This window comes from Phalacrocorax aristotelis, chromosome 2 (genome assembly GCF_949628215.1).
Source record: "Phalacrocorax aristotelis chromosome 2, bGulAri2.1, whole genome shotgun sequence".
Lineage (NCBI taxonomy): Eukaryota > Metazoa > Chordata > Aves > Suliformes > Phalacrocoracidae > Phalacrocorax > Phalacrocorax aristotelis.
The window spans coordinates 52,228,356-52,253,801 of NC_134277.1; the positions used below are offsets into that span (position 1 = coordinate 52,228,356).

The following is a 25,446-nucleotide window of genomic DNA, read 5'->3' on the forward strand; positions in this document are numbered from 1 at the left end:
TGCTGTGTTTTGGATTTGTGCTAAAAGCAGTGCTGATAACACAGGGATGTTTTCATTACTGCTGAGCAGCGCTTACACAGAGCCAAGGCCTTTCCTGCTCCTCACCCCACCCCACCAGTGAGCAGGCTGGGGGGGCACAAGGAGTTGGGAGGGGACACAGCCGGGACAGCTGACCCCAACTGACCAAAGGGATATCCCACACCATACAGCATCATGCTCAGCGTATAGAGCTGGGGGAAGAAGAAGGAAGTGAGGGGATGTTGAGAGTGATGGTGTTTTTTCTTCCCAAGTAATCGTTACGCGTGGTGGAGCCCTGCTTTCCTGTAGATGGCTGAACACCTGCCTGCCCATGGGAAGGAGGGAATGAATTCCTTGTTTTGCTTTGCTTGTGTGTGCAGCTTTTGCTTTACCTACGAAACTGTCTGTATCACAACCCACAAGTTTTCTCACTTCTACCCTTCTGATCTCTCCCCCATCCCACCGGGGGACAGTGAGTTAGTGGTGCTTAGTTGCCAGCTGGGGTTAAACCATGACAAGTACATTTCTGATTTACACACTAACTCATAGCCTGAGCAACAGATGGACCATAAATCTAATACACAGCAAGACCTGGAGCACTTTTCGTAAGCACAGGTGTGAAGGTTTTCATGAAAAGTGAATGCTTCAACAACAGAGGTAGAAGCTCAGCAGCAATGGCTGTGGTCCCCTTTCATATAATGAAGGGTGCTTCATAATTGGTTGCTGGCAGAAAAACCTTTTGTTTTATTTACACTGAGATACGACAATTTCTTTCCTCCTACGTTTTCAGTGAGCATAAAGGCAAAAGGCTTCCCTTTAGGAATGAAAGGAAATACTTAAACAGCAAGTGTTGAAGAGTGTTGAAGTGTTTTGCTGAGTCAGAGTTTGTAACAGCTAATCGTTAGGGAAGTGTTTTGGAATAAAACTGTGGGCAATATTATAAAACAATGCTTTTAAGGAGAATAAAGGAAAAAGATGGGAAGTACTCATCACTTACCACATAGTCCTTTGTATTACTATGAGGTTCTAGCAAGCAAGAGACTTTTTTTCTTGAGGAGTTTGGGATTTGGAGAATTGTCATCTTTTAGACCACACCTCTATCTTCCAGTACAATACTATCTTCTACAGTAAATAGTTTGTTCTTTTTTCATTTAGGTGTCATTTTTTGTGTCACCTGGGACAGAGATTTTAATACTCTGTGCTTTTGAAGCCTTTTCTAAATTGTTTTCAACTCAACACGGCTTAGACAGGCAGAAGTGGGTGGATTGGCTTGACAGCCTGCATCCACTACTCAACTCCAAGGGTTTCAGTGCAATACACGGATCACACTTACCAAGGCACCTGTCATGGCTCTTAAGCTCTTTGAGTCAACAGCATTAGCTGGTGCCAGAACACTGGAGCTTCTACCAGGGGCAAGAAAGATTTTTAAATAAACAAAAAACCCCAAAGGTATATGTAGACACCCCTTTTTGCTAATTAAACATTCAAATAGGATTAATGCACACAGATCATTATTATCTGAAGAGACTGCCTTGGAAAAGAAAGGATTATGTTGATCTATGCCTACCATCATAGGAGGAAAACCCCTTTAAGCACTGATATTGGACTGGAGATCCAAGCTGACTTCCCACCTCCACCTGAACTTTACTGAAGTCTTGGCCTCATATCTCTGAAACCATGAGCCCTGAAATTTGAAACGCCATTAATTTGGGCTAGCAGTCAGTATTTCACATGCTGGTGGAATAAGTTCCACCTGGGAGTGCTGATTCAAAGTCAGAGAATAACCAGTGGTTTGTATTGAACCATACCAGGGATGATACGTCCCTGCACCAAGGAAATGTACCCCAGATGATGTTCTTGATGCAATATAACTTCTGTTCTTACTTCTCCTTCTTTGTTTTCTCTTTACGGTGAAAAATGAAGCTTTAAAAACACTATTGCGAAACCAAGCAAAGAGAAAGTATGATCACCAGATCTTTAAACTGTGGCCAGCAAGGACTTTTAAATTGTACTTTCCCTTAAAAAGCTTAGGTAGTGTTTACTGCCACAAATGTAAACACTCAAGCCAAGAAACTAATCAGGAAAGTTTCTTGGAGTAATTGCAAATACAAAATACACATCATTATAGAAAACAAAGCCAAAGAAGTTACATCAGTGATCCAACTTTCTTAATTCTTGTGTTCTATACAGTGCAAGTGACTAGCATTACATTTCATGAATATATGTTTTTAAACTATCTTCCAGACACTTGCTCAAGCAACAAGGCTTCTTTAGGAAGAAGCGCTTAGTAAAAAGAGTCTTCTGGCAGACAACAGCAATTACAAAGCAACAGATAACTATTACTGCTGCCCACATTGCTCTATTCTACAGTGGCATTTCATTTTTTCCCCTGTAAAATGTCCCACTTCCACAGCATTGAGCATAGTAACAAGTTATTAAGTTTTTGACAAAAGGTAATTATTGAAACAATTTGTTATGTATACAAAGTATCTCCCTTTTCAAGACAAAATATTTCAACAACTAAATAAACTAATTATGCTTAACATGCAAATGCATCAATTTAAAATGTTGCTAAAGGAGACTAGAGTATGTTGGAGATATTGAAATCCCAGAAGTAAAACAGCACCAGTATGAACTGATACTCTGGACCCAACTTGTAAATGTCACTCGTGCAGTCAGTCACATACGACTTTTGGAAAGCATTTAAAAAATGAGACAAGATCATGTGATTTTTAAAATTTTACAGGTTTTATAAAAACATTATTATACATTACAAAAAGCCGTTTATCAATGAAAACTTACACAACACTTAAAATGTTTAATACACTTTAAAAGAAAGATTATCTATATTTCAATATGTACAGGTGTGGCAGTGTGCTCCCCCCACCCTCCCCGTCAGGAGTAACCACTAGTGGGGGTTGTGATGGCTGCATCCAGCCATGCTGGACTTTGGAGACAGATGGTGACACAGTAGCCAAGGGCTGTCTGGCCTAGAGACCCAGAGTTCTTGCTGGTATGCAAATGTGACTATAAATCAATCATCTTTTGCCATAAATAGTGGGCAGCCCAGGGCCCGTTGAGCTCTCCTGCATTGCAGCAGGCTGCACACCAGGATCTCCTCTTGAGCAGGGACACCTCTCCACCTCTCAAGGTTACTCCGCAAGGTTGAGAGATTCCTTGCCACAGTGATTCTCCGTAAGTAACAAATAGCATTATCAACTTAGAAATCTTAGCTAAGTGATATAAAGGATTGATTGCGCGTATATAATCTTTTAGACATAAACCACTGACCAAGTCTGGGACTAACATTGGATCCAGCTGCACCTAGACTCATCTCTGAGAAGGAGTTTAGCAAGCAAGGGGGTCTTTTCTCAATCTCATGACTCAATTGTCTCCTGGACAGTTTTGTCTGACCCTGTCCTCTATGCAGTAAGTAATGAGGTGTTCCTTGCCATCAAATCTTACTGAACCACTATCACATTTACCACTGAACTTTGTTAACTCACTGTTTTATATCAATCAAGTACATTGTTGCTTCTCTCTTACAAGCGAAGTGCACTCTCACTCTATCTGTGACAACAGATAACAGTTTATATCAAAAGTGGATCAAATAGAAGACAATACATAACTTGCATACCTATCTAATTAGAAGCATGTACGCTGTCAAAAATATAAATGTATTTAGAAATTACTGTTCTTGTCTATAAAAATAGAGAAGAGAGATACTCTAAGTACTTCACCTGAAGACTCAAAAATTTCCAAACATAACAAGACTTGGAACACAGCAGGTTTGCAATGGTAACCTAAAAACACTGATTAAAACCTCTTAAAATCAGAGAAACTATCCTATTTTTCTAAGTATTCCAGCTCAGAGGAACGATGACATAAACTAACAGGGAAGAAGATGACTGAGTGGAAAAATACCCCTGAGATAAGGCAGAAACATCATAATTTTTTCTTACTTGTTTGTTTCTTTGGCTTTTTGTTACTTTCAAGCTACCACATAGGTCTGAAAGGAAATCTGTCCTGTCATAGGTTTTAACAATTATATCTTCACCACATAGGTAATTATTCTGACACAACACAAGTGATAAAAATCCATAGCATAAGTTGCTCTTGTTCAGACTTTTCCCATTTCTGACCCTATCCCTCTATTTTTCTTTTTAATTTTTTTTTCATTCTAAAATTAGATTGCTAAAAGGATAGATTGGCCACCTGCATTTTTTTTCTAATTACTATTTCCCATATCTTCCTTTTTTTCTTGATGGTTTTTTATAGACAAGTTCTTCAAAAGCCTTGCTTTCATCTTCCACTTCATTTTCCAAGTCTCTATCATGCACAGAGCCTATATTAAAAACAAGAAATTAATATAGAATGGAGAAACTCAACACCTTTTCCTCTTAATAGTATGACAAGCTATGTCATCGTTATTTTATATGTCAGCAATATACCTTCATATATGTATAATCACGTTTAAGAAGTATTGTGCTTAAGAGCTCTGCTAGAAAGCAGAAACTGCTAAGCCGCTTGCTGCACTAGCAATTAATCTTTACACTGAAAACCTGTTTTTATTGTTACTGCTATCGACCTCTTTAGGAAATATGTCTATCTCAAGGTTCAGTTTCGGCAGAAAATACATTTGCTTAGTGACTTCATAGACAGACTATAATGTTGCTTATGAGACCATGAGAGCACTCCCATGTAATCTTATTAACAGTATCTTTCTTGGAATAGGAAGGTGTAACACAAGGCTTTTTCACAATCAAGTGTTCTAAAATAGAGGTACTTTAATGCTTTTAATATAGCGCAGTTTGTAAGCCTGCTCACTTAATTGCTGCCTTTTTATGCAATTGTTGCAATCCCACCACCTAAACACGTGCTTAATACCACCTAGACATACAGGTAGGCACAATGAAGTCAAACTTGTCCTCAGAGGTCTGTGATGCAATAGACTGCATCAATATATGTTATTTTTGGTGTGAAACCAAATGAAATGGAAGTGAAAACAAATTAAAACCAACCACATATAATATTTTTCCACAGAACTCTTAAAAGCAAGCTAAGGATTAGTTCTGCGACAAGGCTGGTGTCCAAGAACTTGGATCCACACTGCCCATAAATGCACTGCTGCAGCAGCGTTAAGAAACAGTGCTATCTTACTGATGAAGATAGCTTCTCTTCTGTCCCCCTGCTCAACTTTATATCCTGAAGGCTGCACTTGAACCACAGTTACATGTGCATCTGCGTGTGCCTGTGTACACAAACACACATACTTTATGCAGGCTGGGATCCACTCAAGGCCAGGGGAGAAGGCTTGCTCCATTCTAGCCACCCTGTAACCAGCTGTGAGGCTCATGCTGTTTGAAAGAGCCACTGAAGAAAAGACTGGTTAACTTCTGTTTTTCAGAGTGTCCCTATAGAGGTGCCTGTTTCTTGTTGCCTAGAGGGTAAGTGAATATCCACAACACTGTTGACTTGGAGACTAAAGTGGTGCTGAGAGACCATTACCCAACACTGTCCTCTAGGGGACACAGAAGCCTGTGTAATTTGAAAACATACCTTCCTCTTTTATCCTATGAGAGTCCATTTTCTTCAGCCACTTACGAGCCTCATCAATGGTGGCAACCAATTTGTTGGCATGTTTGGTTATTATTTCTTCAGCTGAAATGGAGCACAATTAACATTCTGTGAGAACACTACCTGAGACATGGACAGCACAAAATGAAGTTACAAAGAGCTTTGCTGTATGATGATGCTGCAAAGCAATTAGTCTCAGTCACCAGTGATCTTAGGTACAGGCAAATCCACTACTGGGGATGAAGATGCTGTGTGTATTTATCGCCATTCCAATCAACATTACTAGCACTATCAGAGGAGAAGCTCTCCAGCCTTGTGCTGTTCCTTTCAACGTACACCTGAAACTCCTGAAAATATTCTGGTTTATCTATTTTGGGGTATTAAAGTTCCTGGCTTTCATTATCCCGCTGAAATTATACAAGTGAAAGTAAAACGTGGACCCAAGATGTTGCAGCCCTTGCTTAATTGCACCATTAAGGACTTGAAAAATGCTTGGTTTTTTCAAGCAAGTGAGGGAAAAGTAATCTCAAAGGCAAATAATTTCTGTAAATATATTTTCACTGAGTGGAAGAACAAGGTAACACTCATCAAGCAATTGTCATAACAAAATCAACTATTACCTAATTAAGCCTACTACATACATCATATTCATCACTATCATGGTTCTTTGAGCAGAAAGCCAACTAAATAATAAGCAAGACTTTATGGACTTCGTCCATATGTGAAATCTTTCCACTAGGAGTAAAAACAAAGCTTACAACCTAACTTTTAGTTACAAATTTAATGTATTTCACTAATCAGAGCTGATGAACATAAGAAATACTGCAGTTTTTCATTACTGTCAGACATCACAGGCAAAGTGACAACTTGACAGGGTTGGTGGATTTCTACAGCTGAAGCCAGTAACAATGTTTTGATTTAAGATGTCACTTTTGCAGAACAAGTATCCCAAACAATTTTGCTTCTAGGCCTCTCATTCAGTGATTCAATTTTACTTGCAAAAATCAGCACAGAGTAATGCTTTAAGCATGTGAGAGGGGAAAAGAAGTCAAATATCAAAGTATGTATCTCAAGTACCATAATTTACTGGACTTTATACCAGGGTTGCCTTTGAGTGCCTGACACCCCACAGACTTGTAGTTAAGTACCCACTTTTGTTCAGCCCTAGCAAAATTACAAGTTCAAGGGCAGACTAGTCAGAGATACCCTTAACCAAAGACTTTAAGTACTCCTAATACTTTACTCCTGCATATCCAAGTTACTATGGCTGGCAGATAAGTAGGAAATAGCAGAAAAATTAGTAAAGATTACCTGGTCTAATGTAACAATCTGCTTTAAGACTGTATAAGTTCAGAGAACACAGCACATCTGATCATGTAGTTAAAGTTCACTTTACTAAAATTCACCACTATTCACTGTACCTGTACCATCTGATGTATTACTTTGTGTTTGGAAGAGGTGAGATATATTTTTTAATATTTTTACCTGTCTCGATCCCCCTTTTCCTCAGCTACCTGAAATACCTGGAAATACCTCTCTCTTGACCACATTAAGATTATTCAAATGGAGCTTTGTCAGGTCTAGAAGTTTGGCCACAAATGACACATTAAATTGTTTAAAAGAAAACTAGAAAGGTCCTACCTTTAGCCCAGGCTTTTCCATCATAGATTTCCTCTACTGCATCTGAAATCTTCTTAATATTCTCTCTGATTTTTCTCTGGTTTAAGTTGGAACCTTCTTTATAGGCTAAATAGGCTTGGGCGTAAGTCTTTTCTGTAATGGCCTCCACTACTTCCAGTCCATCACATATTATTGGATCTATCTTTCTTCTGAAAAAGTCGGCATAGTATTTGTAGTCAGCAGTATTATTTCTGTGTTCATCTGTGTTTCTGTGCTCTATGTAAGCCTCACTGGCCACATAAATTGCATTCCCTTCTGCATGCAACTTTTCTTCCCCACTCATCTCTGTTGGTGTCACAGCTTGAGAAGTGTCTGCGTCCATGTTTTCTGACTGGCTGAAATAGTTCTCAGAGCTCTGGATAAATCTGACTCCACAGAGGTCACACTGGGTTTGGTCAATATCTGCTTTTTTGAAGATCTCTGATAAAAATTCCTCTCCTTCCATTGCAACAGGCTCAGCTTTGGAGCAGGCCTTCCTTTTCCACTTTATGCACATAGAAACAAAATGGAAGACATGATGCAGCTGGCGCTGAGCAGATGCTTTCTGTTCTTGCTTCTGTTGCTTGTTGAGTGCAATGACTTCCAGGGGATCCTTTTGGTCCTCTAAGCAATGAACCCTTTCAAGTTCCTTTTCTAGTTCCTCAGTGTATTCTGTCTTATCCAAAGAGGTCATAAATCTGTCAAGGTTTATGCGCTCATACAGGATGCCCCGTATGGCTGGATGCCCCTGAGTGTACGGAGGGTCCCACTTCCATCGGCAGTCAACTAAGTACTCTTCATCTCGCTCTGTCAGAAGCTGTTGCAGGCTTACAGCAATTTCTCTTACATGTGTAGCATCACTCACTTGTTCCACAACCCTTAGCAATCGTTCAGGTACTCTAGAGGGAGAGTCTTTTCTCATTGATTTCAGCATCACCTTGATTTCAGGAAAGTGGTGGCATAAGATGGATCTACATTTAGAATTCTGCACCTGGTCAGCATTCAGTAACATCACTAAGCACAGCACTACAGTCCGCTCAGCCTCCCCTGAAGTTACACAGTCAGGATCCTCAAAAGCATCCAGAAGGACATTGAACTTTCCATCAACTCCACACAAAACTTCTGCTAGATAACAGAGATGAAATCTGAAATTCTGTATAGCTACATGTGTGTCCTTTGGTCTATACTCCTGTATAATAGAAAATGTGTCTTTAAGTTCTTTGTTATGGTCCTTCCTTCTGAACAAAAACTCCCAGTAATGAATGAGAGCAATGTAACTCTTTGGAAAGCAGAGAGTAATGTTCTTGGAGAGATGCATCAGGACAGCACAACAGAGAATATACTGGAATTCCAACAACATCACCGTATTCCCTATGCTTGGAATCAGGTATCTCGTGCATTTCTTCACCAGGACGTTCATAAAACGGAAAAAAAAACTTTTACAGTTTTCTGGGTTCTTATGAACATAGAATTGCTCAAGTGAATTTTCAAGAAGTCGAATGAAGCACAAGTGTGTTCTCCCTGCATTTTCGGCATTTTTGTCAGGTAGCAACATACCATGCCTACCCTCTATTCCTTTGGCCTTTCCTCCTTGGCCTTTACTCTTTGGGCGGTTTTTTGCCTTTGACAAAGCCATGTTTAGCTCTTTGTTATAATCATCCTCTTCCTTAAAAAGCAGTTCCTCAAATTCTTCAGGATATCCCGAAGATAAGATGAAAACTTGCATGGCACTTAGCCACAAGTCAGCTGATTCTCTTCTGGCTGCAGTGTCTTCATTTTTGAACTTAAATGTGATGTACTCCTTCAACAGCGCTCTACCGGGTTTGGAAATAACATTACTGAATTCCAGTATTTCTTTGCATGCCTTTGGGTTCTCAGACAGTATTCTCAAATGAAAATGATTAGGAAAAAACAAATCTAGGAGGGCTTTACATGATGCATATTTGTCAGCAGTCAAAATCTCAAAGCCTTTGACCTGATTAAGTAGCTCTTCAGGGAAAATGTGTGTGGCTTCCAAGAGCAGCCCGTTTATTGCCACCAGATGCATTTTACACTGAAATATTTTCTTTGCTTCATGGCGCAACAAGGCACTATGGTAATTTTCACAGGTTTTATCTCCACAGTTCAAGCCAACAATGAACTTCCTACAAATACCAGGGTAATTCTTGCTCAGTAACACACGCGTGATAGAGTACAACCTGCTTAACAAGTGCTGCTTCAAAGCTAATTTTACCTGCTCTGTGCTTACTGAGAAATCATCTTTTGTCTTCTTCTCTTTTAGACTTGGCTTGTCTGACAAAAACTTGAGAATGGGCTCAGCTTCGTTTTGAGACACCTGGCAACTGTCGCCTGTTGGGACAATCCCAAAATAGGCAAAGCATGACTTCACCATATCTTTCTCTGCATTGGTGGTTGCTTTATTTAAACACCTGACCAGATTCAGAAGAGCCATTAAGCCGCGCGTTGCCATAATGAGGATGTTCGGGCTAGGAGCGCTGCAGTGAGATAGTGCAAAGAGAGCTTCAACTGCACCAGCAGCATGATTCAGAGATAGGAACTGACAGTATGCATTGCTCAGCTTTGTGAAGTCTCCCTTCAGAGCTCCCTGCAAAAACACAGCCTCAGCAATGCCAGACTTCTGCCCAGTTTGTTCACAAAGTTCGAGGGCTTCTTTTAGGATGGCCTCCATGTCCACCAGGTCTGATTTTGAACAGCGAGTCACACCAGCACGTGCTGCAGCAAGCAAACACAATGCACGAAACTCTTTTATACCCGTGAGGTTGGCTGCTTCCAGAGGAAACCCATGTTGTTTCATTAACTTTGCAGCTTCTTCCTCTTGACCTTCCCTTTTCAATAAGTCTGCTGTTTGGCGCAAGCATCCACGAGACTTCAGAAACTCAAGCTGATCCTCTATATCAAGTTTTGAAAGGACTTGCATCATTTCCTCAGTTCTGTTCATACCTAGGTACTTTGCAGCTGCTTCCAAATACAACTGATTTGCTGTACATGAGAGTTTGGAAACCATTTGTCCTTTTGTGTTTAACATCTCTTCATATCTGAAATAACACATACATCAATTTACCACCATAAATGACTAACCTCAAAAAAAAAAAAAACTGCATTTTTAAAAAGCGTCCAAAACGTTAAACAAATAGCTGCCCCCAGAAGCCCTTCCTTCAAAAAGGCCAACTATTTCAAGTGATACGCCTGTATGTGAAAAACTATCACACCGTCTGAAAACTTCTGGTACAAACAAGATCGAGGTTTACAGCATTGGTGAATCTTTCTCCATGCTGTCAAATCACTGTAACAATTATTTTAATCATATTTTACCAGTGATAACCTTGTACAAGTATATTTTAGAGATTTAAAAATTATTATATTATTATTAAAACAACATATATAATACTAATATTATATAATAAAGAAATATTCTGTTTATTAAAGTAAGCCTCAAGATAGAATGTTTGTTTACATGAACAGAAGCCAGAGGAAATAAATCAGAATTTAAATGAATTCTCCACAGGCTAATAAAGATAATATTCTGTAAAATTTACAGAAACCGCTCAGTTTAGAGAACTCTTTCTATTCTGTCATATGTATCTACATATACTTTGCTGCATATTGAGTGCCTGAGCAAAGCACCTGGTTGCGTCTTTCAAAATATGCACTTTAAAATACTCAGTTATTAATTATTATTGGCTGATGTGAAATAATTAAGGTATCCCCTAAGCCAGTCTTGCAAAAGGATTCTCTCTTACATGCTGAGGATGAGTAAGTTTTTCCAGTTTTAGTCCTGAGTAAATTATCATTAGACTTTCATTATCATCTTTTTCATGATAAACGTGGGAGTGCACATTTTTGTACCTATGCTGATGAACTTGCATGAACGATTCGGGGAGACTAATTTAAAAAAATCATTAGTTGGTAAGGTGACTTTAATACTTGAACTTTTTGATCAAACTATCTTGCATATTAAACAACCTCAGTCCTTCAAAAACCAGTTACCATTATTAAAGGTACATCATAAAGGATTTCAGTGAAGGTATGTAACTGTAGGCCTTGCTAGAATTCTGATTGGTGTATATATTCTTTAAAAGTCATCTATCAGTTTAGGTGTAATGAAAGGTGTGACCAATAAATGAACTGTTTATGCAAGAATGTGCTAATGAGGTCACAGGGATGGTGCCAGATGCAAAGTTCTGTCAAAAAAGTACTAATAAAATCAGTTCATCAAGCACAACGTGAGGCAGTTCTTAGCTGCCCTGAGCCAGCATAGGGAAGACGGTACAGAAAAGTTCACCTCAGAGACTGGGACCAAGAATCTGCCAAAGAGTCAGTGCAAGCTGGTCATTTAAATTACTATTCTTTGCTCTAAGTTAGAGATTTTGAGAGACAAATGATTCGCTTGCCACAACAACTGCTGCATTATATACCACACACCTAATGTTAGAAGTCAGTGACTAAGTGGCCTAATCCATACTATTTCACTTTTAAAAGAGAAGTATTTCATACTTCTATTAAATGTTTTACCATAAGAACCCAGTTCAGAGGACTGGCTGAAGGACAACTTGCATCACTAGTAATACAGACCGGAAAAAATTCCCAGGAAAATGAAGCTAGTCACTGCTCCAGCTGTGAATGCAGTAGAATGCTTTCACCGCACTATCACCACCCGAGTGAGAATTCTGACAAAGTTAATTTAACTTCATATAAATCAAAGTCACCAGCAAACCTCACCAGAAAATTTTATGGTGAGCCAGCTGTATGGTGTTGAATTTGGAAATGGGAAAGATAATTATATTCCAGTACCATCTTGGAAGACATACCTTTCAACTGCCTTTGCTGCTTCTTCATAGAGCTCTTCCTGACAGTACATTTTAATGGCCAAATCAAACTCCTCAATTTGTTCATAACATTCAGATGCTTCTTTGTAGCACTGGCTTTTCTGATAGTAAACTGCAGCATCTTTCATCTACAATGCAAAAGTTAGTAATGAAACTGAAGTGCTCTAAACAGTCAAAACTACATAAATAAAATAAATTTAGTAATTCTGTCACGTAGTTGTCTCACACAGAAGCACACTTTAATAAAATGTAATCAAAGTATCTGATTGTAATCAAATACATATTAAAGTAACCATCACTGAAACCGAACAGATTTTTAAAAAACCTTCAAAATATTTGTGTTCAAAAAACCAGAATGTAAAATTAAAGGTATTATACCAGATTTCCAAAGTACTTTTTATTCACCCAGCTCTCCCTATTATTGAAAAACACCATACACACTTCTGTTGACTTGCAAATTTCTCAGAATCAACAGGATTAAATTTAAAGTTATTGATGCAGAATGGGTACCCTAAACTTGTATCTTAAACTTTAAATACTTGGGAACAACTACTTTACATTCTTTTAGTGGAAATACACTGCAAATAAAAAAATGTTAAATATCCTCATACACTTACAAAATTACTGTTAGTACATTACTTTATCCTTGCAAGTTTCAAGGTCACACTTAGATGGCTGTAATCAGCAAAGTTTCAATATCATCAGAATATTGAATGAAGTAACAGCTTAAGTTTCATTAAATCAGTGACATTCATTAACTTTTGACTGCAAAGCAGAAATGATTGATTGTGACATTTGAGGAAAGCCAAAGAAATAACTCTAGACTGCATAACTGCATCATTGTCCTCTTCATTCCTCTTCTGGCTATTCTGTGTCAAATGCTTCTTCTTGAACAGCCCAGCTTGAAGAGTTGTTTCAGTTCAGCTACTACCATGTCACAGAAAAATACTATTACCCTATGAGTAATATGAGGGGAAAAAAGCTGTAGGAAAAGGAAAGTGATAGGGAGAGGATAGTTTAGAGGATTTAATACCTTTCCTAACTTTTTACACAGTTCTGCACAAAGCCGGAACTCCTTTGATTGAAGCAGACATTTTAGTGACAGTTTTGGTTCTCCGCATTCCAAGTAAGTTTTCGCCAATGTCATATATTCCATCTGTTTTTCCCTGTAGAAAGTAAGAGAAAATTACCACTTACATCCAAATTAAGTTTAGGATCACATGATCTGTCACTGAATCCAACCAACAGTGACATCATGTGTTCTTCTTCATACATAACATGATGATGTATTACCTTACAATTAATTGTATTTTGGGCTGACACTGTTCTGTCCAGAACTCTGTTCCAGAATCTCACTACTCAGGCAGTGAAAAGCCTTTCTTTTTTAAAAAAAATCTCAAACTAAGTATACTAGTGTGGTTTTGTGCTACTTCTCTTTTGTAGCTTAACTTGCTCCTTCTTCCTTTCTGCTGTTTAGCCCCAATGTCATTAAAGACAATAATCAAATTGGTGCTCAGCCTTTGTTCTGTGTAACTAAACAAGCCCAGCCTTTCTGGTATCATCGCAGCGTGTCTATTTTCTTCCCAGACCTTGTCTGAATTCATCATTCTTGAGCTTGGAGGATCAGAACTGTACAGAGAATTTCATATTATAGAGCACACAGGAATCTTACTTATGCTTTGTACACCAGCATTAACACCTCTACTAAAAAAAAAAAAGCCACTTTCACAGCTTCATTATTACACACGTTCTGTCAACTTAACATATCCTAATACACCAAGTTTCTTCTCCTCAAATTTTATCCAGTTGACAAGCACCCCAGTTTACAGCCAACTGGAAAAAAAGTTTTTTCAGTCCCATCAACCAATTCCCTTTGATCACAAAATTTTATGAGTATCCTTATACTTCTAGCCAGGGCCACTAATATAAAACAGGTAATTAAAACAGGTAAAACCTTGATTAACTCCAGTCATAACATTTCTCCATACCTTCCCCCTTCTCCCTTCAGTGCTAGCTTCCTCTGCTCTATTCATTCCTTACCCACTCTGCTACCACTGCGAGTTTTCAGCCTCCCCAGCATGAACAGGAATTACTTAGGTCTAAAGTCCTCCCCATGAAGTTTTTTTTCCTGTCTTTTTTGAGACAAGTCCGAGACAGTTTTTCAGCCTCTTCAGAAAACTCCAAACTTTCTCCCCTGTCAAACCCTTGAGCTATTTTGCCCAGCTGACAGCATGAACTAAATGATTCATCTCAAAATCTGTCCCTTTAAAAGTGCCCTTTGGTTCAGACCTAGTTCTGCTTGTTTAGTTTAGATTGACTCTAACACTAGTTTTACCTCAAAGCTCACTTTTTCTTAGCAGCTCTTCTTCCCCAATGTACAACACCATTCCTTCTTCTTTGATAAGTGAATATGCAGTGGGATTAACTGGACTTGAGCAGTGCTCATGGCATATGCTCTTCTAAGCATAATCTAAGAATATAAAGCCTCTTGAGTAATTCAGATCCTGTTGGTTTTCTCTCACATAACCAGTAAGCCCCTTCAATGGCCACGTTTAATTTGGACAGCCTACAGCGTACAACTGCTTTCACTACTTCCCAAAGGAAGCAGTGCCCCAGATCCTGTTGGAGCTGTGCAAGACTTCCCAATTTCTTAAATCTCTTTTGCCACCCACAGACAAAGACATGAAGACACTTCGCCCACACGATTCTCTGATGTCTCCAGTCCGGTCCCACAACTGTGGTGGAAATCCCACCCCACACACACCCATGAGGTCTGACACCACAGAATGACATTTGTTCATCTGCATTTACGCTTACCTGGGGCTGCTTTTCTTTGAGTGCACTTTGAGAACAGCATCATGTGCCAGAGCCAATTTTGACTTCTCAGCTGCTCCTCCCCTTTGGTAACATTTGGCCGCCACCTGGGGCAAAATCATACACAGCATTCACACATGTGCATCCAGCCCATCGCTTATCACAAAAAAGCAATACTTAATTTTACACTCACTGTAATGGAAAATAGAAATACTGGCAGGGGGTCTGGAAGAAGGAAAAGGCAAAACATTGCAGTATATTTTTAGGACAAAAAGAAAAGCTTTAAAGTCAGTCCACATGTGACGATCACAAATAGAATTTTAATGACAATGTTTTACATAGAAGTAGTGAAAGCAAAATTCCTCGTAGGCTGATAGAACAAATCACACATGTGATTTGAATGATGGCCTAACCATTAATTGGCAAGGCACCAGGCATTTGCCACAAATTCTATTAATAAAAGTCAGGAAAACCAATGTGTGCAAAGTTAAATGGAACATTTATTCATGCTTTTACCATACCAGGCCCTTTTTCTGATAAGCTAAAGAGAAACAGCGGAAGTTACCATGCTCCTAGCAAGGTTTGCTTCATTATCGCCTTGCTCACTCTGCAACACCATTATTTCTTTATTCTAGCCATTAATTTATTATTTGCGTCTGTTTGGAAATTGCACATTGAAAGTCACTTTTTGAGCTGCCAAATTCACCAGATAATTTCTTCTTAATGTAGCAATGACAAGCAAAGATCAGGGTTATAAAGAAAACAGAATAGCAGATAATATAGCTAATACAGTTCAGATTTCAAGATTAAATTTCCTTAGCTGTGTGTTTTTCGTCTAAACACTTCTCTGTCTGTTTAGGAAATTGCCTTTTTTTTTTTTTCGAGGAGAGATAAAGACTGTTGGTATAGTGGCAGCTGATTATTTTAATTTTTGCCTTGCCAAAAATATCTATTTTCCATACAAAAAAAATATATGTCCCCATCAGCAAAAAAAGGAAGCCTTCCTTCTGATCAAAAAGTATCCACAATTTTATTTCATAGAATCATAGATTATCTCAAGTTGTAAGGGACCCATAAGGATCATTGAGTCCAATTTGCTGCTTGTTGCAGGACTACCTAAAACTAAACCCTATGACTAAGAGCATTGTCCAGACACTCTCTGAACTCTGGCAGGCTTGGTGCTGTGACCACTTCCCTGGGGAGCCTGTTCCAGTGACCAACCATCCTCTTACTGAAGAAACTTTTCCTAATGTCCAGTCTGAACCTCCCCTGATGCAGCTTCATTCCATTTCCTTGTGTCCTATCACTGGTCACCAGAGAGAGGAGATCAGCACCTCCTACCTCCACTGCCCCCCTTGAGGAAGTTATTCACTGCGATGAGGTCACCCCTCAGCCTTCTATTCTCCAAGATGAACAAACCAAGTGACCTCAGCCACTCCTCATAAGTCTTGCCCTTGAGACCTTTCACCATCTTGGTCACCCTCCTCTGGACACACTCTAATAGTTTGGTGTCCTTCTTATATTGGTGCACCCAAAACTGCACACAGTACCCGAGGTGGGGCTGCACCAGTGCAGTGCAGAGTGGGACAATCAGCTCCCTCGACCGGCTAGCTATGCTGTGCTTGATGCACCCTAGGACACAGTTGATCCTTTTGCTGCCAGGGCACACTGTTGACTCATATCCGACTTGCCATCAGTCCAAACCCTCAGATCTCTTCCCTCAGGGCTGCTCTCCAGGCTCTCATCCCCCAGTTTGTATGTGTATCGAGGACTACCCCATACCAGGTGCAGAATCCAGCACTTGTTAAATTTCATAGAGTTGGTGATTGCCAAGATCTCTAGTCTATCCAGAGGCCTCTCTACCCTCAAGGGAGGTCACAGCTCCTTCTAGTTTAGTACTGTCAACAAACTTATTTAACATACATTTGATGCCTGTGGCCAGATCATTTACAAAAACATTAAAGAGCATTGGCCCTAAAATTGAGCTCTGGGGAACCCCACTGGTGACTGGCCGCCAGCCTGATGTAAGACCATTTACTACAACTCTTTCAGCCCAACCCGTCAATCAGTTGCTTACCCAACATATCATGGGCTTGTCTAGCTGTATGCTGGACACTTTGTCCAGAAAGATACTGTGAGAGACAGCATGAAAAGCTTAGCTAAAATCCCAAACCACCACAACTACTGGCTTCCCTTGGTCAACTAGATTGGTGACCTTGTCATAAAAAGAAATTAAGCTGGTTAAATAGGACTTTCCCCTTGTGAACTCGTGCAGGCTATGACCAATGACTGCACTGTCTCTCCACTGTTTTTCAGTAACTCCCACAATAACCTTTTTATAATTTTACCAGGTGCTGAACTGAGACTGACAGGCCTGTAATTAACCAGGGTCTTCCTTCTTATCCTCCTTGAAAACTGGAACAACATTTGCCAGCTTCCAGTCAACTGGAACCTCTCCAGACTCCCAGACCATTGAAAAATAATGGAGAGAGCTTCATAATAAAATCAGCCAGCTCTTTCAGTACCCTGGGATGAATCCCATTGGACTCCATAGATTTATGCGCATATGGTTGGAGCAGCAAGTCTCAAACAAGTTCAGAGTCAGCTGTGAGTTTATCATCCCGTCTCAGACACAGTTTTCCCACACAGGGCTCTGGGGGTCCCAGTGCCTATCATTGGTGTTAAAGACAGAGGCCAAGAAGGCATTAAACATCTGCATTTCATCTACGTCCCTATATGTGAGGTGACTGACCTCATCAGGTAATGTTATATCTGGTCCTCCTTTCACCGTTAACGTATTTAAAAGCACTTTTTGTTGTCCTTCATGGTGCTGGCCAACTTGAACTATAATGGAACTTTGGCTGCCCAAATTTCCTCCTTACAGTGGTGAACAGCATCTCTATAGTCCTCCCGTGTTGCTTGTCCTTGCTTCCAGTGTCCATACACTTTCCTTTTCCACCCAAGTTCTATAAGATCCCTGCTCAGCTAAGCCGGACTTCTGCTGTGCTTGCTTGACTTCTGACACTTTGGAATTGCCTGCTCCTGTGCTCTTAAGAGATGGCTCTTAAAAAGTGAACAGCATTCATGGACCCCAATATCTTCAAAAGCCGATTCCCAGGGGATCTTACTAACTAGCTCCTTCAACAGCCCAAAGTCTGCTCTCCCCACATTGAGGGTTGAAGTTTTGCCGGCAGTTTTTCTCCTATTGCCGACTATTTGAAACTCAACTACTCTGTGGTCACTATGACTGAGACAGCCACCAATCACCACTTTGCCCACAAGTCCCTCTGTTTACAAACAACAAATCTAGGAGGACACCTTTGCTAGTCAGCTCCCTTAGTACCTGTACCAAGAAGTTATCTTCAATGTGCTGCAAGAATTCCCTGGACCTGTTTGTGTCCACTGTATGATATTCCCAGCTGATGTCTGGGAAGGTAAAATCACCCATAAGGACGAAGGGTAGTTGATTAGAGATATCCCTTAATTCCTTGTAGAATAATTCATTGATGTCATTGTCCTGGCTGGGTTTTGTTTCCGTTCCATTAACGGTTATCCCATATCTGGATTGTATTAACTATCAATTTAGGAAATAGAAGACACTAAAATCTCCATGTTCTTTAAATAGTAAGGGACTGAAACCATCATTTTGCTACTCTTACTGTGGTTTTCTTAGTGCTCGCTTGCATACTGTTCCCTAATGTGTGTTTTGTATCCATCCCTAATTACTGCCCAAAAAACCATAAAAGGGCTCTGAGATCACCACTGCCCAAATCAACATCCTTCTAAGAAATGTTTTCATTTTCCTACAATAATGTGTAATGATATTGTCAAGCACATGGCTTAGATCCACAAATTCAAGTCAATTCCAGTTGTCACTAATCGTTTTTTCCAACCATCTTTCATTTGTGTGCATTAAAATGTTTGTCCCCTCACTGGACTGCAAATTTATGGGTAGTGAATTTAAGATTACAGACAATAGGTTTGCTTTCCCTACTTACTTCTTGCTAGTTGTTTACAAGTAATCTGTAGACACCTACACAGCTACAAACCACAAACTAATTGTACACTACTACAGAGCAACTGAAAGTTTACTGATAGTTTTACAGATGCAAAAAAAAAAAAACTCCACGGTTTCAGAATAGACAAGAATCCTTATTTCAGATAAATATATGCTCCTACCTCCCAGAACTGATGTTTAGCATAGTAGTCTCCCTGTGCAATCCATTCTTCTGGAGTTGAAGTTTTAGCAAACATGCTGTCATCTAAGTCTAGAAGGTCAGGGGTAATGATTTTATGTTAGAATGGGTAAAGAACAAGAACCACCAATCTATTAAAACTAAGTATTAACATCTCATAATGTTCCAAATTCTTTATGATTTGTGCTCACAGCACTAATGATAACTATGAGTTAAATACATTTTATCCCTCTCAATCAGCGCTGAAAATCAAGAAGTTGGGTTTGGTTTTGAAAGACCTTTAAAAATTATGCTTGGTTTTTGGACAAAGCTTTGAGTAAATCCACTGTCTTTACAGAAGTCAAATTCTTTCATTTGATAAATCTCTTTTAGCTGGGATGGTTTTCTATGAGCAGCCTTCATTGCTGTGCAGGAAAAACTAAACTAATGGATTAGCAATGATGTATAAATATGTACTTGCATATATCAATCACTGTTCTTTAGAGCCAAAAGAAATAAGACCCACTGAAATCAGTGGAAATTTGCACGGGCAGTTATCAGTGCATGCTGTTAGAGGGACCAAGGAATTTAACCTTCTTCATTACACAGCCTAAAAAAAAATAAGCATGAGCAGGAAGTCCTGTCTGACAGTCTTTAAGAAAGTTTTATGATAACTTTACCTTCCTTTTCATCTGCTTTGACAACCTGAACAAATTCTCTTTCGATGAAATACTTAAAAGCTGGAGCCCGTTTATCCTTGTCTTCATCAAAGATCCAAAGATTGACCCTGGCTCTTGTAATGGCAGTATACAATTGCTTTAGTTCTCCATTCAGCATCTGAAGTTGTTAAAAAGAAACATACTTTGCCATTATAAGGAAACAGCAAATATATACAGAATGAATAACAAATAAGAAAGTATCATTTAAGTAAGCAAGTCTAAATATGTGATTTTTCAATTACATAAGCCATTGTCCAGCTAATTTGCATGCAAGTACTGCTACAGCAAATCTAGTAGCTGCAGGTGTGACTGTCCATTTTCCTTCTAATCACTTGTACGTGTAATTACTGATTTTTTACCATACAATCCTGCAAGTATCTGACTCATTAAATTCTAAGAAGTTTCCTTAATTTTAATGTAGTGACACTGACCTAGAACCAGACTAAAGTAATAATAAATATCAACAGACTGATTTGCTATTTGCTTTAACCACAGTTGCTCTGTAAATATACCTAGAAGTCTATTACACATAGATTTTATTCTCTGATCAAATTACATTTGCAAAAAACCTCTTCTTTCAAAATCAAGATTATATTATACAAATGTGAACAACCACCAAAATGATAAGGTCACCTTGATAGACATGGAACTATGGGATGAAAGTTATTTCCTGAAGAAATTTCCCTACTTCTAAGATGTAAGAATTTACTTTATCCTTCCTATTTCCAATGTTACAAAAAACTCACCTTGTACATTTCTACATTGAAATGAATTCTTTTCTGCATACCAGCAGCATCCTCTAAAGGCATTTCGATTAGCAGTTTGCTTCCTACTTGCACATCCGAATCAGGAGTATAAGAAGAAATGATCTTCCATTCTTTGCTAGCCTAATATGTCAAGAGAATGAGGTTACTTGTATGCAGCAATCACTACTGCCCACCTACCCAAATAAGGTCATGTGTTATGACCAACCAACACACCCCCACAACTGAAGACTCAGATGGGCAGGAAAAGAAGATACTATCTCAGGGAAAAATTTAAAGAATGACCACCAATTTTCACCAAGAAAGCTGCACTTCATCTCAATACAAGTGATATTAGAGAGTAACCTTTGTTTGAGATACACAGCTGCACCAGGCAGTCATCAGGTTGAATTAACTTTCCCTGAAACAGCTAGTAGAGAGTAATGTCCTCCTGAGCCAGCCAGACCAACATGGAGGAAGTGAATACATGGATCGGCCCTGAGTGTGTAAAAATGGAGCAACAAACAAAACAAACCTGGAAGTATGCAGCTAGCTTAGGCTGGCTTTAAATTATCTATTTCTTCCTGGGTACTGCAGATGCCCAGCATCACGACAGCGGAGCATATAGGGATTGCTAATGGGAATCATGCTTTATATTGTGATTTGGCTGTATATTGCCATTGTTATATTGATATGTGATACTGACTTCAAAAAGAACATATGGTCCCCTCTAATTGGAGCAACAAAGCTAAGTTTGAAATACTTGGAATACTTTGCAAATAAGACAGTCTTAAAATTTGCTATATGTGATTAGATAGAAGGGAGTCTGGAGACACTGTATCCTTGAGTAGAATAAATAAAGGAAATGTACTAGAATAAGCTAGTTCAGCATCAGTAAGAATTGTGTAACCAAGCCAAAAATGACCTGAGCATGCCCAAAGACTGAGTTCAACCAGTGAACATTGCGAGGAAGACTATCAACAACCACCAGAGGACCCCCAATGAACATGGATGCACATGCGTTAAGGACATTTGCATATATTAATGAGTTCCAAGAGTAGTATGAATATGATAATAATTTCCTAGAAATCGAATGAATAGGTATATTTTGACTGCATATAACCCCTGTAGTAGAGCAGCTAGGCACAGGCTCCCTCGAGTAGGCAAATCTGCTCCCTGCCAACTGTCATGCTAAAATCTGTTATTTAAGACACGTTGGATAAATCCAAGCCTGTAGGTCAGGACGGACAGCTGCCAAGCTCAGTGAGGTGTAGACCAGCTGGCCCACAGCTCACTAAACTTCATCCCTGTAGTACCAAGAAGACATGGAACAAGCAAGATCCATACAAGCAGAGGCAAGCGGCTGCTGTCCTTTGGTTGGTGCACTGAAGAGGCAGTTCTCTGAACACGGCCCTGCTCATTTGCCTTGGCAGGAAAAGGCAGCGGATTAAGAAGAGGGCCAATGGGCGCGTCATCTTTGGCATGCAAGTCATCACCGCTTATGTAAACGACGATTGATGGAGGGAGGGAGGAGGGAAGAGGCACAGCCATGGACAAAACAAAAGGCTTAAAGACATGGAGGTGGACCCACCGGTATCCCATATGGGCATATATCCCTTACAGTGCACAGGCAAGAGGGCTGGTCATTCATGTGATGAAAGTATTAAGTTCACTGTGCAACACCAGTAATTGCTAGTGCTGGTCTGAGCCAGGGAGCGGAACGTCACTGGAAAACACCTTGGAAGAAGGCTCAGAGGTGAGCAAAAAAATTCTCATGTGGAGTATCTAAAAAAGTGTGGTCAGAGAACACTGACCTCTGACATATGTGTATGTGAGAAATTTCTAGAAATGCCAGGTCCTGATCACACACAAAACTAACAATCCAGAAATTCATAAGTCTGTTTTAAGTTGTTGTTTTCCCCCTTTTTGGTATTTAATGGAAACCTGATTACATAGTGCCAAGTTTCTGACACTAACTGAAAAATAATCATAATAAAGCTGAAATAGCACTTTTAAAAAAAAATTTTTGTACAGATATATATACACACATATGTATAGTTCAGAGCTGTAAGCAACCTGATACAGGTTAACTGTCTACTCAATGGGGAAAAATGAAGGAAAGTTTTCTTGAAAAATGTATTTTGAAGTTAAGATTGCAAGAAATCATCAATCAAAACACTCCTAAGCCTGTCATGGATAACAAAATGCCAACCAGCTAATGGTATCAGTTTGGTCAACAGCTTGATGGGATTTGGGGGTTTGGGGTTTTTCCCTTTGAGATTCTTAATTCAAACCTACTTCATGAAACAAGACTAATTTCAAATCTCATTTTCAAGGCCAATAACAAGCAAACCCAACAAATTATAAACAGCACGCAGCCACATTTGCTGGGTCCACAGCAGTTCACAGATTCAGCTTTTCAAAACTAGAAAACCTCAGGGTGAGCTGCTTCCTTGCCTGCTTGTTTAACTGCTCAAATCAACTCAATTACTCATGACTCACAGGAAAGCAGAAGAATTAGAGATGAACAGTTCTCCAGCCCTAACGTATTTAGTCTAGCTGAGTTAAAAAGCTCCACACACTCAACTCCAGATTCTGCTATTAGTTCATTCTCTTTCTGAGCACAACTCGCATCCCCAAAAACACATCAACTTCGAGAAATTTATCATGACAGCCACTATAATACTCTGCCCAAATTTCAGTAAGGAAGATTCAAGGTCATTCACCTCAAGTTCCTTCCTTCGCCCTCACCACGTAATGTCTACTAGCCTCCATGAAGAGTCACCAGTACACTGCCCTCTTTTCCTTTACACATCTGTGGTGTTCATCTGCTGAAAGCCACATCTGAGATGCTGTTTTGAGCGCTAGAGGCAGAGGGCATCTGCAGAGATGTTCACACTGAATTTTTAACTGCAGAGCAACTCAGTCATGGGCATTCTCAAGTCTCTCCAGGCACGTTCAGTAAGGATGCTGCCTACTGCCTGGCTGGGGTGGGGGCAGGGAGGGGCCTTGGTGATGCTCCAGCAACAACAGTGAGGCTTCTGTGGTCGACAGCTCTTTGCTAAGAGCCTCAAGAACTGCATCGCTGACAGGTCTGAAGTTACAGGAAACCCTGGACGGGTAAGGTCTGAGCTCCCTAGAGAACCACTAAGGGGAAAAGGAAGTACATAAAAAATACAAAACGAAACACCTCCACGAAAAAAGCCTTCTTCAACCGAGGCCATTCTATGGGTGATGGTCTCCTTTATATGGACCATCCTGTATCCTGACAGCTCCTGAGCTAGACGAGAGTGAATGGCTACAGAGCACACTCCCTCCCTTCCCTCCAAACACATACACATACTATTCGATTCTAAACATAATTGTTTTACTAAGCTTTTAATAAAAATAAAAAAGTTTCATTTTGTCTTGGGCTGACAAATTATTTCAAATCTATGAGCTGGCACACCAGAAAAAAAAAAATCACACCATGAACAGAGTGATGATGCAAAGCAAGGGGTCTAAGGTGTTTTTTCTGAACCCAGAACCTTACTATAAGTTAAAGGGTATGCGAGGGCATTGATGTGTCCCTCCACCAACTGCTCTGACCTGAGCAGGGAGCAGCTGGTAGGGACATGCTGTAAGCTAGCACAGTAGTCGTGGCATGTAGCAGAAGAGTGCACATGTGTGCGTGAGCTGTTGTGTGAACCCCAAGGCTCTCCCCTAAATTGCTACAGCCAGCCTGAAGGAAAATGCAGCACTAAGGGAAGAGGTGTTCATTCATAAACCTATGAGCTCTCTTTTCTACTGTGATGAAACCAACCATCCTCAGTGAAAAAAATGAATCCTTCCCCAGCTGGAAAGCCAATTGCACCACTTGTAAAATCAAGACATTAAGAAAAAATGCAGAAAATGGGTAAGAATTAAATACCTCTGAGTCTGTGAAAAAGTTGTAAAGGAGTACATCATCAAATTCCAACCCCTTTGCTTCATAAATTGTCAGTACAAGTGCTAAACTGAGTTCCTCAGGTATCTTCTCCTTTGCAGTTTCATTTGCCACTAATACCACCTGTCATAAAATATATTAACGAAAAGAATAAACTAGGAAGTAAAATATAGTCATAGCCTCACAGAGAGAGTACACAAACATCATGATAATGCAAGAGCTTTCTCAAGACCAGACAGCATTTAGCACAGATGTTCCAGCACACTCCGCAAAAAAGGTCACAAATCTGCACTGGAAGATTGACAAATGTATGGTATGAGAAGACACTAATAGATCTGGTGTAAGAAAATTTGGAGTTAGAAAGGAGTGGAACATGAAACACCTGATGCAAAAAAGAACAGAAGGAGCCAGACGTGCGTTAAGAAGAAACAGAAACCAACACCATAAAGGTTTCTAAGTTTAAAAAGCGTAATTTGTCAGTGAGATTAAAGGGCTTAAAAAAAGAAAGTTGTGGGCAGTCCATATAAAATGGATGATTTAGCAACAGAGCTGGAAGATTCTGCAAAAAGCCATATACCTAAGAAAAGCAAACCTGATGTGCTCCAAATTCAATGGGTTGTGTTTTCCTTTTGTTGCCCCTCAGTAGAATTGCTAGGTCACTAACACTGCAGGACTCCAAGACCGTAGGTTTTGGTCCATCAAAGAGACCACAGTCCTTAGGAAGCCGATCAAAAGATTCTGGGAAATAATACTGAAGTAAATCGACCACCCCAGATGCTAAACGGAGAATACCTGCAATAAGCAGAAAACAGATTTTATACTTCAGTCTGATTGTCCCATACTCTCTCACAAACACACTTTAAAAGATTTTGTTAGAATTTATGACAAAAATGCTAGTTACAGAAGAGAGAAGCTGAAAGGTCCATTTATATTGCTGCTGTTTTGAGTGGACCTCATTCTTGGGCCTAT

The 25,446-nt window shown here is 39.7% G+C and overlaps 1 protein-coding gene across 1 annotated transcript in view; it reads right to left on the bottom strand.

Annotated features, from left to right (window-relative positions):
* Nucleotides 1–2,744: 2,744 nt before the first annotated feature.
* TRANK1 (tetratricopeptide repeat and ankyrin repeat containing 1) overlaps nt 2,745–25,446 on the bottom strand; it is a 65,790-nt gene continuing 43,088 nt past the window's right edge. Inside the window, exons 14-24 of the mRNA XM_075083560.1 lie at nt 25,070–25,269; nt 24,463–24,600; nt 20,556–20,696; nt 19,771–19,927; nt 19,095–19,183; nt 14,919–15,022; nt 13,135–13,267; nt 12,084–12,229; nt 7,237–10,310; nt 5,578–5,679; nt 2,745–4,363 (exon numbers count right to left, since the gene is read on the bottom strand). Coding sequence (XP_074939661.1) covers nt 4,254–4,363; nt 5,578–5,679; nt 7,237–10,310; nt 12,084–12,229; nt 13,135–13,267; nt 14,919–15,022; nt 19,095–19,183; nt 19,771–19,927; nt 20,556–20,696; nt 24,463–24,600; nt 25,070–25,269 — 4,394 coding nt within the window. The 3' untranslated portion in view covers nt 2,745–4,253. The remainder of the gene's footprint in view (nt 4,364–5,577; nt 5,680–7,236; nt 10,311–12,083; nt 12,230–13,134; nt 13,268–14,918; nt 15,023–19,094; nt 19,184–19,770; nt 19,928–20,555; nt 20,697–24,462; nt 24,601–25,069; nt 25,270–25,446) is intronic.